At 34.8% G+C, this 16534-nt stretch overlaps 1 protein-coding gene across 5 annotated transcripts in view; it reads right to left on the reverse strand.

The window, feature by feature from the left end:
* The window catches only part of GBE1 (1,4-alpha-glucan branching enzyme 1), a 266685-nt gene that overhangs the window by 174711 nt on the left and 75440 nt on the right, over nucleotides 1-16534 (reverse strand). For all 5 annotated transcript variants that reach the window (XM_009198200.4, XM_021933937.2, XM_003893800.4 and 2 more), the window contains one exon: nucleotides 1949-2064. In XM_009198200.4, coding sequence (XP_009196464.2) covers nucleotides 1949-2064 — 116 coding nt within the window. The remainder of the gene's footprint in view (nucleotides 1-1948; nucleotides 2065-16534) is intronic.

The raw sequence follows: 16534 nt of genomic DNA on the forward strand, positions 1-16534 counted from the left end.
AGCTCTTAGACTTATTGGAGCAGATAAACACTAAAAATAACTAATGTATTAGATTATTTCCTTACAGGAAGTAATTTTTATAATTCGGATTCCCTGTGCATATTACAGTAACAGGTACATAGAAGATACTCAATACATATTTGTTGAACTAGTGAAACTATGAATAAATAGAACTTGGCAGCTAAAAATCAACCTTATGAGGTGATGGCCTGCAACCAAAGCTCCACCATGATTAGGAACTTTCCTGTGCTTCAGCTAAAACATCTGAGGGTCACAGAATCAAGGAGTTCGGGGATTTCACAGCTGCAGCTGGTGCCAAGCAGCTGTTTGTGATTTAGATTGGTGCCTTTAGTTAATTGATTGTAATAAGTAAAAACTCAGTAAAGTTAATCTGCTAATTATCTCAAAAAAAATAAAAAAGAAAATGGCAGAAAAAATTTCCGCAACACTTTTTAAAAAGTAGTAAGTTCAGTTCTTAAAAAAAAGTTCCGAACCTAAAATAAAGGTTAAAAACAAAACAGCCATTAAGACCTAAAGCAGCAATGAAAACAATAATAGTTGCCTTGCCACAGTTTCTGTAAAATTAGCCCTTACAAACTATCGAAGAATCAAATTGTTTGATTTACTCCTTCAAAGACTGGGTCTCAAAATGGCTTTAACACTCAATACATTTTTTTTTTTTTCGAGTGTCTACTCTGCCACGCACTGTTCAAAGAACTGAGAGTATACAGGAGAAAAAAAAAAACAACACACAGCAAAGACCATGCTTTCATGGAGCTTATACTGACATGGAAAGGGGATTATTTATATTAAATTTTAATTCCTCTTACCACATACTATCGGTATTTTTCTCTTTTTCACTACAGATTAAGAAGAACCTTGACTGCCATCTCTTGTTAAACGTCTTCTTATTCCAAACAATATTCTTCTCTGCTTACTATTATTATGTGTGGCAATATCTTACTAAATTTTATATACACTTATAATTTCATTATTTATAAAATATTTTTAACAACCTACAAAATAAACATATTGTGCATTTTGATTTAATATATTTAAGTAACTCTGAGTTAATACTGTTAAATAACAAATGCCAATAAAAATAACAACTCAATCATAGGATTTATCATGGTAAATGTCCGAGGAAGAAAGAAACAAGGGACAAGGAAATATTATATAATTATATGACCATGGAGTAAAATCAAGCAAATGTGGAAAGATTTAGATCGCTTCTCTTGTAAACAAATGCCTTAAATCTGTAATCCAGACTTTGGAGCCCATCCCTCAGACATCCCTTGATGAGACAAGAGCGCCGACTCTAATTGCTCTGCAGACCTTGAATACAAAACCACATGGTCAACCAAGGCAGAGGGAGTGTGGAGGACACTCAGCCTGCCTCCAACAGAGAGACCCCTAGGCTAATTCAGGTGGCATTATCACAGAAGAATATGATAAACAAGACCGCACCACCACCATGTCAGAGGCCAGAAAGAGGAAGAACCAGAAGAAGCAGTCTCCAAAATGCATGAGCGTCCAACACAGCATCCCCTCCCACATCAATTTCATCCGACTTCTTTACAGATAAAAATCCTCTCTACTTTGGCTGATTTGAAGACAGGTTTCATTTTTCCATTAAACTTTCTGTTTCCCAAGCTAAAGTTTTACAATTACTCAAAATCACTTTTAATATATCATTTCTTATATAAAGTTTCTAAACTTACGATAATAATACAACTAAGTTTTGTTTCCTACCAGTCAAACAATTCTAATCTAACCCAATTCAACTCAGCAAGACCCTCTCCTAAATTTTCCTCTATTTGTACATTTAGACTGTTTCTCCCACAATTATCCTTCATCAGTTACACATTCTAATAGTTTAAATCAAACTTGGCAAACAAGATGAAAAGAACATGCTAAGTTCAAGAAAAAACAGGAGGGAGGAAACTACCTTTAATTTGGATCCATGAGGCACGAGTACAGATTTATTCTGCTTTGGTGGAATATACAGCTCCCATTTTCCATAATCCAGTTTTTTATATGGGTATGAAAATGGATTCCAACCATCTAAAAAAATAAAGAAGATCAGTTAACAACAGCATGATAGGACTAATAATTAATGAATTTCAAGAAAAACAAAATACTGTTTTACTTGCACAAAAAATCAAATTGTCTAAAAAATTGTTTTCTAAAGTTTTAATCAAAATACTAGTGGTTTAGAAAAGGCAGGTTATTCTTAATTTACTTATAAAATATGCATTTTGAAGTCTGCTTTTGCATTTTATAATTAAATTAAGACTATAACATTTTCAGTTGTGGTTTCAACTCTAATGCTTCTGTCAATAAACAGAATGCAAAAGAAAACGATGGATCCTTTTTTTAGAAAACACCATCAACAAAAAGACACATTATGAACAAACAGAAATGTAGATGTCATGGTAGAAAAACAATGAAAAACCATTAAAATCATATAACATTTACTGAATTTCATAAGAGTGTGACAGAGTTGACATAAAATCTAAAGAAATGCCTTAAGCAAGAAAGACAGAAGGTTATATAAAGTGTAGGAAGTAAAGAAAAGGTGGAATGCAGGATGTGGAAGAAAGTAAAACAAACAAGAGCAGACCCACACACACGGAAATTAACACATCATAAGGGAGGCGTTAAAAACCAGTGAGTCAAGGACACACTATTAAATAAGTCGTGCTGGAACAACTGATTATCCTTATGAAAATAAAATAAAACAGATCTCCACCAACTAGTATGTCCCCAAATCATTTGAACATAGATTAATATTTATACATGATAGGCAGAACCATAAAATGCTTAGAAGAAAACACAGAGAAATGCATTTACAATATTGGAATATAAAAGGTTTTTTAAATGAAATATTTTTTAAAACTATAAAACTTTAAGACAGGTAATTCTGACCATTAAAACTGTAAACTTATCATCATAAATAGATGAATCGACAGAATGACAAGACAAGCTATAAACTGGGAGAATACATTTGTAATGAATATACCAAAAGACAGAGAGCATCCACAACACATGAAGAACATTGTAAGTCAATGAGACAAAGAAAACAAACCAAGAGAAAGATTGACAAAAAATTTATTCAGGAGAGGACACTTGAATGGCCAATAAACATATGTAATGATACTCAAGCTCACTGTTTAATCAAGCAATCACAAATTAAAACAACAATAAGATATCATTTCGCACTCAGGGCACTGGAAAAAATTAAAAGTCTAAAAATATCATCTAGTCAGCAACCATATAAAACATCGCTGCTGAAGGTAGTATCATTGGTAAAAACAACTTGACATCATATGTGATGCAAAGGTAAAGACATCTTAACCCCATAGCCCAACAATTCTGTTCCTAGGAAATAGCTTAGAGGAATTCTCATAAACGTACACAAGAAGGCATTCAAAATTATTCACTGAAGAATCCTTAGCCATAGCCAAAACACTGGAAGCTATCAAAATTTCAACAGCCACAATATGGGTAAAACTTTGCAATATAATTAAACAACTGGATGCTATACAATGGTATAAAATGAATGGATTAGAGTACCAACATATGCAAATATCCCACTACAAAAGTTAATTTTAAAAGGGTACAGAAGAATAGCATTTATATCAAGATCAAGAACTATCAAAACATTATATGAAACTTACTGATATATATGTATGTAGTAAAAATATTAAATCAGAAATAGGAATATGAAATATCAAATTCTATGGTAATTCCCTATGGGTAGAAGAAAGGGAACACAAGAAGCTTCAATATCTGCAATATTTTTGTTAAAGTGAGTTGTATACACATAGATGTTTATTACATAATTTGCTATTTGTTTATGCCTAAAATATTTCATGGTATTAAAAAAATCAAGCAGCCTTGTGGCATATACTCTGTTGCTAAGACACTACATTCTCAACTAAGGACATAATAAAGGAATAATCAGGAAACTCATCTTATGCCATGTTTTCTTCCATTACACACCAACATTTTCACTCTTCTCTCTCAGCCAGTCTGAACAATGGGGGTAAAACAGGAGTAAGAAATAAGATTTAAATAAAGGTTCTTCTAAACAGTTACCTATTCCCCATCATGAAGACAGTCTGAAAATGTCTAACAGCAGTTTGTCTTCAAGGGCAGCTCTACAAGTTTGGTACTGTTATACTCCTCTTCACCTAAAAACCTCAAATACATCACACCTAAATACGCTGTGACATTTCATTATCAAAACAAAGAGTTTAGTCCGTAATTAGAGGAAAAAAATAATAAACGTTTGGAATACAAAAATCTAGGTAATAGAACACTATATGATTACTGCATTTCCTTTTAGCTAATAACTTAAGACAAACAGCAGATCTTTTCCCGGTTAGGTAGATCTGAAAATACAGGGTACAGTTCATTAGTTCATTCATTCATTCATTAAATATGTATTGCATGCTTAATGCAGGCCCTGTTCAATGCCAAACCAAATTTAGCATTCCAAATTAGTCCTAGCTCATAAAGAAAAGGTTATATTGGGCTATAATAGACCAATATAAATGAGAAGTACAATGGTATATCCACTAAAAATTTATTAAAAGATTCAGATACTTTGAAAGTGAAAATTCAATAATAGGTGAAATTTAGATATGCAGATTTATTTGTAAGAGCTGTTTCCCCACTGTGAAAATGGCTTCCAATATCAGTTTTTGAAAATTGATGAACTAATTCTTTAGCTTGATATCAACTATTATTTTAAGACTATTTAAATAAGCAAAGTATTAATATTTGGTAAAAAAAATTCTTTCACTATGTCATATTTTTCTTTTATAATAGTGTAATGATACAAAATCTCCAAAAGCATATGCTGATTATTTGTAATTATACACTGTGAAAAACATGTTTTCTTTGCATCTTCAAGAGTTTCATTTTAGTAATGCCCTTCTCCTCATGGGAACTCAGGTGTTGGCTTTCACTGCAGGTACTCATTTCTGCCAAGCACAAATCTTTAAAGCAAGACTGAGAACATCTTCACATATTTACCCCCACCCAAAAAAAAACCCAGTACGTTAGCCATCATAAGCTATGTAGAGCATTCTAAAGATTTCGTATGGGAGAGAAAGAAGGTTTGCAAGCATATACGTATGAAATTACTTAAGATTTTTCCATTACTCATTTTTCTCTCCAAATAAATCCCTCTTCAGCTACCCTACCATCAGATTTTCCATCTCCTTGACTCTTTCTCTAGTCATTGCAAAGCCCTAAATTCTTCTCTCTCATTCTTTTATTAGTGTTTGTTTCTTCTTTCCATTAAAAACATGGGCACCAACCAAAATATCCACTTCTACCATACTACATCACACAAAGGAATTTTTCCAGTAAAACCAGTTCCTGCCTAATATGAGTTTCTCAAAATACCCAATAAAAACAGCTTTACTCCACAGAATACACATATCTCAATATCCAGAAACAGAATAATCAGGAAAATCACTGGATTTGGATCCGTGCTTATAAACTTAACATTAAACACTCAGCTAAGAAAGAAGGAACTATCATTAAGATGTATCCAGGTGTGATATTAGGAACCAATCACGGAAGCACAGTTAAAAATAAATACATAAAATTCAACTTCAAATTGTTGGTATAAAAATTCTGAAAATTGATTTTAAGTAAAGTTTGATTTCGAAAAACACAGAAGGCAAAATAATATAAGCTGGTAGACACATTTTAGGGAAATGCATGTCTTGTGAAATAAGTCATGTGACTCTACTACAGAATATAATTGAAAATAAAGTAATAATATTAATAACAATAATAAATTGTACCAAGCCATATCAGAGCCTATCTAAAGACATTTATAAAACAAATCAGGTCACTCAAACATTTTTCATTTAATCCTACATGACTTATGCTGAGTACACGAGAGAGAATTAATTATGTAATGCAAAGAGTTTGCATTGCTATGCAGACCTGAGGATAGAAACAAACATGACTTCATCATGTGTGACAATTATTTGCTTCTCTACCAAGCACAGAACTACACATAGAACTAGAACGGTCTCTATCTAGGTCAGTGGGTTCTCAAACTATACCTCACATGAGAATCACATGGATTTGTTAAAATACAGATTGCTGGGTCCCAGTCCTAGAGTTTTTTATAGAGATCTTTGGTGAGGCCTAATAATTTGCATTTCTAAAAAGGTCACAAGTGATGTTGATGCCAGTGGCCTAGGGACTACAGTTTAGAAACAATTGCCCTGGTTAAATCCACTTAACACTTTTGTGAGTAATTTTCTAGATGAAGTTAAACTATAAGGCTATCAAATAATATAATATATCAACAGGTCAAGGGACTTCTGAAATCAAAAATGTCATAAGTAATCCTTTGAGGTAAGTGTTAATCACATGATATATAGGATTTAAGATTTAGGATTGACTGGGGTTATAAAGCCCAGGAAGGGTGACCAGGGAGAATCAGATTAAAGACGCAATTTCAGAGATCAAGGAATTTAAATGTATTAATGTGAGGGAACAGAAATGATAATGAGAACATGAAAAGACAACATGCATTAAAACCATTATTGAATATACTATTATTAGTGTCTATAGATAATATTTTCTATAATATTCACAACAAAACATAACTTGGTTAAAAAGTATAAGCAACTGATAATAAAATGAATAAAAAATTAAAGGTTTATTTTTCCCACAGAAAAGTGATATTAAACCTTTTAAATGTTAACAATATTAACTCATATTCCTGTCTACTCTCCATTATCTACCATAATCTAGATATTACTAGGCTCAAAGTTAGGTACCCCCAAAACAAGGTGTGCTTATTTTTTCAGTTTCGGTGAAATTTTAAGAACATGTTTCCTACATTCATAAATTATTTTATTACAACATCTGCTAAAACATTTGATGTTTATTGAGTACAGAAAACCTGATACAGTTCTGTTTTAACGATAAAATGTTAAAATTTATTAAAACTTAGGTACACAAATAAAGACCATACAGGCGCTATTTACAATTGAGATAAATGTAAACAAATATAAAGACCTTTATAATGATCCACTTTCATTAATGAATAGTAAATATATTTTGTCATGATTTTTCTTAGTAACATTTTCTTTCCTCTAGCTTACTTAGTTGTAAAAACACAGTATATAATATACATAATATACAAAATACATCCTAATTATTGGTAAGGCTTCTCGTCAACAGCAGGATATGAGTAGCTAAGTTTTTGGGGAGTCAAAATTTATACTTAGATTTTGAGTATGTGAGGAGTAGGCACGCCTAGCCCCCACAGCGTTCACAGATCAGCTGTATAGTCTTGGAGCAACATTTAGGAACTCCAAGAATGTAGAAAGGATTCTGATACTCTTATGCCTGTCTAGTTTCTCTTGATAGAAACTTTTGGAGTGGCATATTAATGTTTTTGTTGAGATAGTGACTAAGTAGCATTCTTGGAGTTCAACATATTTTAATTTCCAGTCTTAAGTCTGGAATAAAGGTAGATTTTAATTATAAATTAAAGTAAAATATTTCTAGGAATCACTTGGCAATTAATATGTACTAATTACTCTTTTAAAATAAAAATACATACAAACATAGTATTTGAACCTCTCTTACTAAAGAAGGTCTTATATAGCTAATTAACAATAATTAATTTTTTTGGCCTTCTGTATTTTTCTTTCTTTTTTTATATTTTACTTAAGTACTGGGATATATGTGCAAAACATGCAAGTTTGTTACCTAAGTATATGTGCCATGGTGGAAAATCTGATATATCTCTAAACCAAACATTTTAATAGGTATTTTATTATTAACAGGCTTAAATTCATCATATGTGATGAGGCATAAGATTCTATTTGTCCACAGACTCAAAACAAGCTGACAAAATTTAAATCGAGATACGGAAAAGAAACAGTGTGATGCACAGTTTAATATGAACTGCAAACACACATTCGGCAAAGGTGATCAAACATTAACTAAGGTCACTGTATCAGGCACACAAACTCTGTGTTTATCTCATACCCAACAACCTTTCCTTTTCAAATGTACTAATCCTCACATAAAATTCTCAAATGTCAGCTTCCTTCAAATATTCCCAAACTCTTTGATTCACAGTGGAGTACCACTCTTCATCAGCACTTAGCCACTTCATTTCTGCAGCGTTTTTAAGTTTAATATAAATTTTCCTTATACATGACTGAAATGGTTCCAACTTAGTATGTAGGGTCTTCCATTTTTCAGGAAGATTCCAATGTGCTAAAGAGTTTGGTTTGCACTTGGGCCAATCCCTGCCACACCCAGACAAGCAGTGAGGTAAGATGCCTGGCAAATGCAACAGGCAAGGCTAATATACAAAGGCTAATATAAAGTCAGTACTAGCCCATATGGCAGATATCAATCCCATCCCATCTGAAAGGATATCCTCAGGACAAAACAGTTGTTAAATATTTGGAATATCACCACTTTGGAGCAGGGAAACATCCTTCCTCGCCATATGATGTCATTTAATTACTTTGTATCAGGCAGAATGTATAAGAAATTATAATGCAAAGGCTTATAAAGACTGAAGTTTGGGGACTTTGCTTGTATCAAGGAAAATCTTGTCATAAAGTACAGAGCTGGAATTTCCTATGGCATTGTTCTTACCCAGCATTATGAGGGAACCACACAGTGTCTGGTGGGTGACAGACAGTAGTCCTTTCTGACATATAGCCCTGTGCTGTTTGATTTTCTCTCTTCCCCTCCAGATAATTCTTCCTCCTCTCAGTTGGGTGCAAAGGAGTCATCCTTCTTCAACTTCTGCTGGCAGCTAGTACCCTGGGAAGGACTGTAATAAGACACTTCCCCTCCCTATCACTATTACCTTGGGGAAACTACTCTTAACACTTATTAGTTTAGCTTAGGTGTGGTTTTCAAGAACAATCTCTAAAGTATATCAGAGTGCCACTAAATTCAGAACCAATGGAATACTAATATCTCATTATTTAAAGAAACAGTGCTCAGTCATGTAATATCCAGCTTTCTGGAAATTAGAAAATAAATCAAATACAGTCATTTGTTCATTACTTAACAATGGGGATATATTCTGAGAAATGTTTCATTAGGTAACATCATTATGGTATACACATTATAGATTATATTTATGCCACCCTATATGGCATAGCCTACTACATACCTAGGCTATATGGTATAGCTTATTGCTCCTACACTACAAACTTGTATGACATGTTATTGTAATGAATACTGTAAGCAGCTATAACACAATGGTGAATATCTGAGTATCTAAACATTAAAAAGGTACAGTCAAAATATTATAATCCCATGGGACCACCTCTGCATGTGCAGTCCTTCATTCACCAAAATGTCATGTAGCATATGACTAAGAGCTAGAGCTTCACTTACTAAATTGTTATTTAAGGTATTTATGGGAGAAAAGAATTTTATTATCAAAAAAGTGTGGGTTTTAAATAAAAGCATGTTTCTTTATTTCTAAAATAGTATTTACATTATGGTACTTTCTATGTAACAAAGGGGATGATAAATGGATATACATCATTGCTTGTAATTTTAAATGAAATTAATAATGTTTCATCAATAAACAGTATTTATACTATGATTCTTCTTATGTAAGAGAGTGATAAATATTCTTGTTTATAATTTCCAAAAGCATAAAATACAGCAAAGAATGAATAGAAATTACTCTGAATATGAGAAGAATATGCACAGATTAGTAGTCTTCCAGGATTGTACTCATTATATTTTGACTACAAAACCATGTAAATAATTCATAAAATGGGAAAATGTAATAAGTTAAAAAAGAAAAAATAAGAAAAGCCCTTAAAATATAAATAAACTGAAATAAATGAACATAATTGCATTATCAGTAGTAGCATATCAGGCAAATCTGACTCCAGACTGAAGAAAGTATTGATAATTTTATTAAGGATAAGAGTTACTATGTTACCAAAAACATCTACTGATAGTAAGAATTGCATAGGCCAGGCGCAGTGGCTCACGCCTGTAATCCCAGCTCTCAGGGAGGCAGAGGCGGGAGGATAGCTTGAGCCCAGGAGTTCGAGACCTGCCTGGGTAATATGGCGAGACCCCGTTCTCCACAAAAAGGAAAAAAAAAAAAAAAAAAAAGAATTGCATAAAAAAGTATTAATGACAAAATTGTACACTGCCTCCAGTTTGGTTTAAATTATGGAAAACAAAACAACTAATGTACATGAGGCAAGGGAAGCGATGAAACAACACTAGCTAACTATTGATAAATGTCAAAGCTGGGTGAAAAGAATATAGAACCTTATCTCTATTATTCCACAGAGTACAATATTTCTGTAATAAAAATTTAAAAATGAATGTTATGAGGTCTCTGTCCACAAATACGTGTCCAAATCTCTTTTCTTGCTATCAATTATAAAAAGTGATATTATAAAGCACAGGGCACAAGGTTTAATATACTTATGGTTCTGAATACAGATTAACAAACTACTTTCTGGATAGGTAGTTTCCATTAATACACCAATCAGCCAGATATGAGGATGTTCAACTACCCATAACCTCATCAACTCTGAAAATTATCATCTTAATAACAGGACATACCTGCCTTGATCAATCAGGGTTCACTAAGAGAATTAAGCCCCAATGTTTTAAGAATCCATTGTATGCAATAAATTAACTCCCCTTCAGTGCATCTAGAATCGTATTAGTTACATATAGCCATTGCAATTTGGAAAATAGGCACTCAAATAATTTTCTGTGTTCTGTGGATCAGATGCAGAACCTCTCATTATTGTTCTAACTGTAACCAGTAGCTTTCGATACAGTTTTCATTTCTTTTCAAAACAGACTATAATTGTAACTCTGATTATTCTCTCCAATACTATTATTATTTGTGAAAAACTGTATGGTGCGTATTATATTTTCCTTAAGATTTTTTCATTAATTTCTAGTTTTAATGAAATGAAGTTCGTCAGGAGGCTTACTTTGTAGTTCAACACAGGGGCAATCAAACCATTTACTTATTTACCAAACTATTTACTTGCAGGAGTAGAAACCATTCAATTATCTCAAAACAGATTTTATGGAGAACTCCAACATAAAAACTACGCAAAGCATATAAAGGCAGAGCTGAGCTGGTTGAAATGCCTCTATCTGGCCGGCTTTCTCCTCATTTCTTACCCTCCCTCCAGAGCCCACCACATGGAACTCAGTTCTAAAAAGTGCTCCAGTGTATAATCTATCTTTGTAGATGTTTCACAGATCCTTGAAAGTATGTAATTTCATTTTATTCAAATTCTCCATTTATTTTCAGTTTACTTGACCCGCTGCAAGCTAACAGTATATTAAATACTACCATGACAAGTGAGTTTGAAATGTTATCCAATTTCGGCCGGGCGCGGTGGCTCACGCCTGTAATCCCAGCACTCTGGGAGGCCGAGGCGGGCAGATCACCAGGTCAGGAGATCAAGATCATCTTGTCTAACACGGTGAAACCCCGACTCTACTAAAAACACAAAAACAAAATTAGCCACGAGCAGGGGCGGCACCTGTGGTCCCACCTCCTCGGGAGGCTGAGGCAGGAGAATGCCGGGAACCCGGGGGGCGGAGCTTGCAGTGAGCCAAGATGGCGCCGCTCACTCCAGCCTGGGCCACAGAGCAAGACTCCGTCTCAAAAAAAAAAAAAATATATATCCAATTTCACACAATTCATGCCATCTATAATTGACCAAAAATAAACATTATTTAGGATCTAAGGATAATGACATTTATCTTTGCTGTGCCTTGCATTATTGATCGCTTTTTACCTAGTATTACGGACTGAAAATTTGTATGCCCCCCAGATTCATGTTAAAATCTTAACCCCAAATGTGGTAATATTTGGAGATAGGGACTTTGAGAGGGAATTAAATCATGTGGGAAAGCCCTCATGAATGGGATTAGTACCTATATTACAGGAAACCCAGAGGCTTGGTCATGTGAGAACACACTGTGAGAAGACAACAGTTTGCAGCACCGGAGAGGGCCCACACCAGAATCCAACCATGATGGCACCCTGATCGCAGGCTTCCAGCCTCCAGAACTGCAAGAAATAAATGTCTTTTGTTTATATGCCACCCAGTCTATGGTATTGTGTTATAACAGCCCAAACCCACTAAGATACTTGGGTTTGGTTTGGGTCTGAACATGACTATCCTTTCATTTTGTAATTTCTCAGTAAACCAGAAGAAAACTAATGGCTACAGCTGTAAAGTGAGACATTATTTGCTTAGAAAGAACATAGAAAGGATAAAGTAGGAAGGAGAAGAAATTTAAGAGACTTGTGAATGCCATATGGTCTATAACCAGAGGTAGCAACAGTCATCCTGTGGGCCAAGAATGGCTCTCAAGTATGTTTTCAGTAGCTAGCTATCTCTCCATTTTCCCAAACATTTGGGACCCAGTAGGGGGACTCTTTTTAGACAGGGAGCACACTCTAGTTCCCTGTTCGATGCCATATCACTATCAACTGCAACTTAACTGATTCATCACTTCCTTGGTTTCAGCATGTATTTGAGTTTAGGAACTCTCCTCTATACCCTAAAACACAATCTTCTATCTTAAGATGCCCCACCTGACCCAGTCCATGGTGTGGGAGCATGGCAATGGTTTACAGTAATCAAGAAGGGACCTACATAGATCTCCTTCCTAACCCTATAGCCGCGTATGAAAATACACCAATAATGTTAAAATAATGGTTTCTAATATAGCTAGCAATGTAACAGATAAAAACTCATGTGTCTCTGGCCAACTGGTTTTCAACAAGGATGACTAAGACCATTGAATGAGAGAAAGAATAGTCTTTAAAACCAGTAGTTTTGGCCGGGCGCGGTGGCTCAAGCCTGTAATCCCAGCACTTTGGGAGGCCGAGACGGGCGGATCACGAGGTCAGGAAATCGAGACCATCCTGGCTAACATGGTGAAACCCCGTCTCTACTAAAAAAAAAAATACAAAAAACTAGCCGGGCGATGTGGCGGGCGCCTGTGGTCCCAGCTACTCGGGAGGCTGAGGCAGGAGAATGGCGTGAACCTGGGAGGCGGAGCTTGCAGTGAGCTGAGATTCGGCCACTGCACTCCAGCCTGGGCGACAGAGCGAGACTCCGTCTCAAAAAAATAAATAAATAAATAAATAAATAAATAAATAAATAAATAATAAATAAATAAATAAAAAACCAATAGTTCTGGGACAACTGGATCTCCACATTAAAAAAAGAATAAATTTGGATTCCTGTTTTGAAGCATATACAAAACTAACTCAAAATGACTCGTGTCAGAACTAAAACTAGAAAACATACGTCAATCTTTGTAATTTCTGTTCTTTAATATCACACAAAAAGTACAAGAAACAAATGAAAAAACTGCTAATCTGACATCTTCAAAATTAAAATTTTTGTATGTCAAAGGACACTATCAAGAAAGTGAAAAGGCAGTCCACAGATTGGGAGAAAATATTTTCAAATCATATATTTGATAGGGGACATGAATCTAGAGTATATAAAGAATATTTAACAATTAAAAAAGACAATCCAATTTTTAAAATGAGCAAAGGATCTGAATAGACATTTCTACCAACAAGATGTACAAATGGACAATAAGCCTACAAAAGGATATTCAAGGGCTGGGTGTGGTGGCTCACATCTATAATCCCAACATTTTTGTAGGCCAAGGCAGGAAGATTGCTTGAGGCCAGGAATTCAAGACCACCCTGGGCAACATAGCAAGACCCCATCCCTACAAAAAATAAAACAGCTGGGCACGGTGGCACATGCCTGTAGTCCTAGCTACTCAGGAGGCTGTGGCAGGAGGGTCGATTGAGCCCAGAAGGTCAAGGCAGCAGCAAGCCATGATGACACCACTGCACTCCAGCCTGGGTGGGAGAGTAAGGCTCTTTCTCAAAAAAAATAAATAAATAAATAAATAAAAATAAACATAGTAATAAAAAAGGGTATCCAACGTTATTAGTCATTAGGAAAATACAAATACAAATCAAAACCACAATGAGATACCACTTCATGCACACTAGGATGGCTAATGGATAGTAAGTGCTAGCAAAGACACGGGAAAATTTCAAACCTCAGGTGCTACTGGTGGGAAGATAATACGGTGCAGCCCCTTTGAAAACGCTGCAGTTCCTCAAAAGCTAAGGCAGAGTTATCATTAGACACAGCAATTCCACCCCAGCCGAGATACCCAACTAAAATGAAAACACACGTCAACACAAAAACTTCAATACAAATGTTCACAGTAGAATTACTCATAATAGTCAAAAGGTGAAAACAATCCAAATGATCATCAGTAAATGAATAAACAAAATGTTGAATATTCATAGAACGAAATATTATTTGGTCATTAATAGAAATGAGGTACTAATACACACTACAACATGGAACCTTGTACACATGCTAAGTGAAAGAATCACACCACAAAAAAACATACATTATATGAGACCGTTTATATGAAATATTGAACACCAGCAGATTTACAGACACAGAAAGTAGATCAGTGGTTGCCTAGTACTGGGGAAATGGTAAGATGATGGCTAAAGGGTATGGCATTTCTTTTGGGGTGTTGAAAATGTTCTAAAATGAACTGTAATAATGGTTGCACAACTCTTTTATTACATATACTAAAAGCCATCAAATTGTACACTTTTAAATGGTGAGCTATATGCTACATGAATTATATCTCAATAAGGCTGTTAAAAAAGAAAACTTTTTTAAAAAGTCAGGTAGCCTTTATTCATTCACTTCCACTGAGCTTTTGCCCTAGAATAAAATCAGGTTCTGTTGGAGATACTGTAAAGGAAAAGACCACATAGTGAGACATATAAAAATTTAATGCTGAATGGTTAGCTTGGTCAATAAGTAGAATTAAAGACTCAGGATGGATAGCTGAAGACTCTATGAAGAAAAATGATTAAAAATTTCAACGCTTTGCCAAGGTAGAACAACTTAATCACATTTGAAACTACAAACAACAACAGTCTCTTTACTCAAACGAAAATAGGTATCCTCTTCTCAAACCCAGATTAGTTAGTGGTAGCTTTAGAGGTGATTACCAACTTAAGCTAACGATGATGATGCAAGAACTTATCTTTTACTCTGAATGAGCCTGTAAGGAACACAAATCTATAACTTTTACATAGCACCCAAATGTTTTGCTATCCGGACACAGGTTTGGTAACCAATGGCCTATGTTATTATTTAAGAAACCTGACAAAGAATTGAGGGAGGAATTTTCTTTCATTTTACATCTACATTTCATATATATTTGAGGAAGGAGAGCTGTGAACAACTTTATATCAAATAATATACTACCTTTAAAAAAAAAATTTGAGCAGAGGCCATCTCAAAACTAATGATATGGAAATGAAGAGTCTTATTGTGATAGAAATAACAAAATCATTACAACAACAAAAAATAGGAAGACGTGGTGACACTGATTCCAGTAGCAGTAGTTATGGATTGTCTTTAGTGCTTGACATTCAACATCTAATTCAATTACCTCAAATGTCCCATAAAGTATTACAATTTTCATCTGATGGATGAGAAAATATGCTCCAAGAGGGAGAGTAACAAAGACCAAATCGCAGAGCTACTACATGACAGGCAGTATGTGAATCATGTTAGTCTGACTCCTGCTTCTGTCTGTATGTGCTCTTACCCTCTACGACACGTATACAACAATCTAGATCCAGCCCAGCATCTATCTACTGGGTAGAAATGTGGATAATACCTGTCCTAGACAACTCAAGCTGCTATAACAAATACCACAGACTGGGTCACTTAAACAAAAAACATTTATTTTTCACAGTTCTGAAGGCTTTGGAAGTCTAAGATCAGGGTGGCAGGACAGTCCAATTCTTGATAGCTGTCTTCCCAACTTGCAGAGTACTGTCTGCACGTTGTCTCACATGGTGGAGACAGGAAGCCTCTCTCTGGAGTCTCTTATAAGGGCACTAATCCCATTCATGAGGGCTCTCCTATCAAGATCTAATTACTTTCCAAAGCCCCCACCTGCATATTTCATCACATTGGAGATTAGGGCTTCAACACAGGAATTTTGAGGAGACACAAACGTTCAGTCCATAGCAGAAATTTAACTAGATTTTATGTTTGCCCTCTCAATTAAAGCCATCCAGGAATCGTATGCTTTAGCAATCCAAATTTTTCTATGGAATTTTTTTTTCATAGAAAAGCTCACTAGTACATTTTTGCAAGCCCTGAAAACATCAGGCATGTCAATATAGCAGCTACGCCAGAAAGAAAGCTACATCAGTCTGTCAAAACACAGGATCCCCTCAACCACACTGCTGGGATAAGTCACCATCCCCAGCCAAGTAAGTGACAAGAGCATGATTCAGGCCACTCTCTGGATATTCCACCTTAAATGACAACAAAGTGTTTTGTTAACGTTTACAACATGCCTAGCATTAATCTTGGTGTTATAGCCTTGTGGAGGATAACAACAAAAA

The sequence above is a fragment of the Papio anubis genome, chromosome 2 (genome assembly GCF_008728515.1).
Source record: "Papio anubis isolate 15944 chromosome 2, Panubis1.0, whole genome shotgun sequence".
NCBI classification, from domain to species: Eukaryota; Metazoa; Chordata; class Mammalia; order Primates; family Cercopithecidae; genus Papio; species Papio anubis.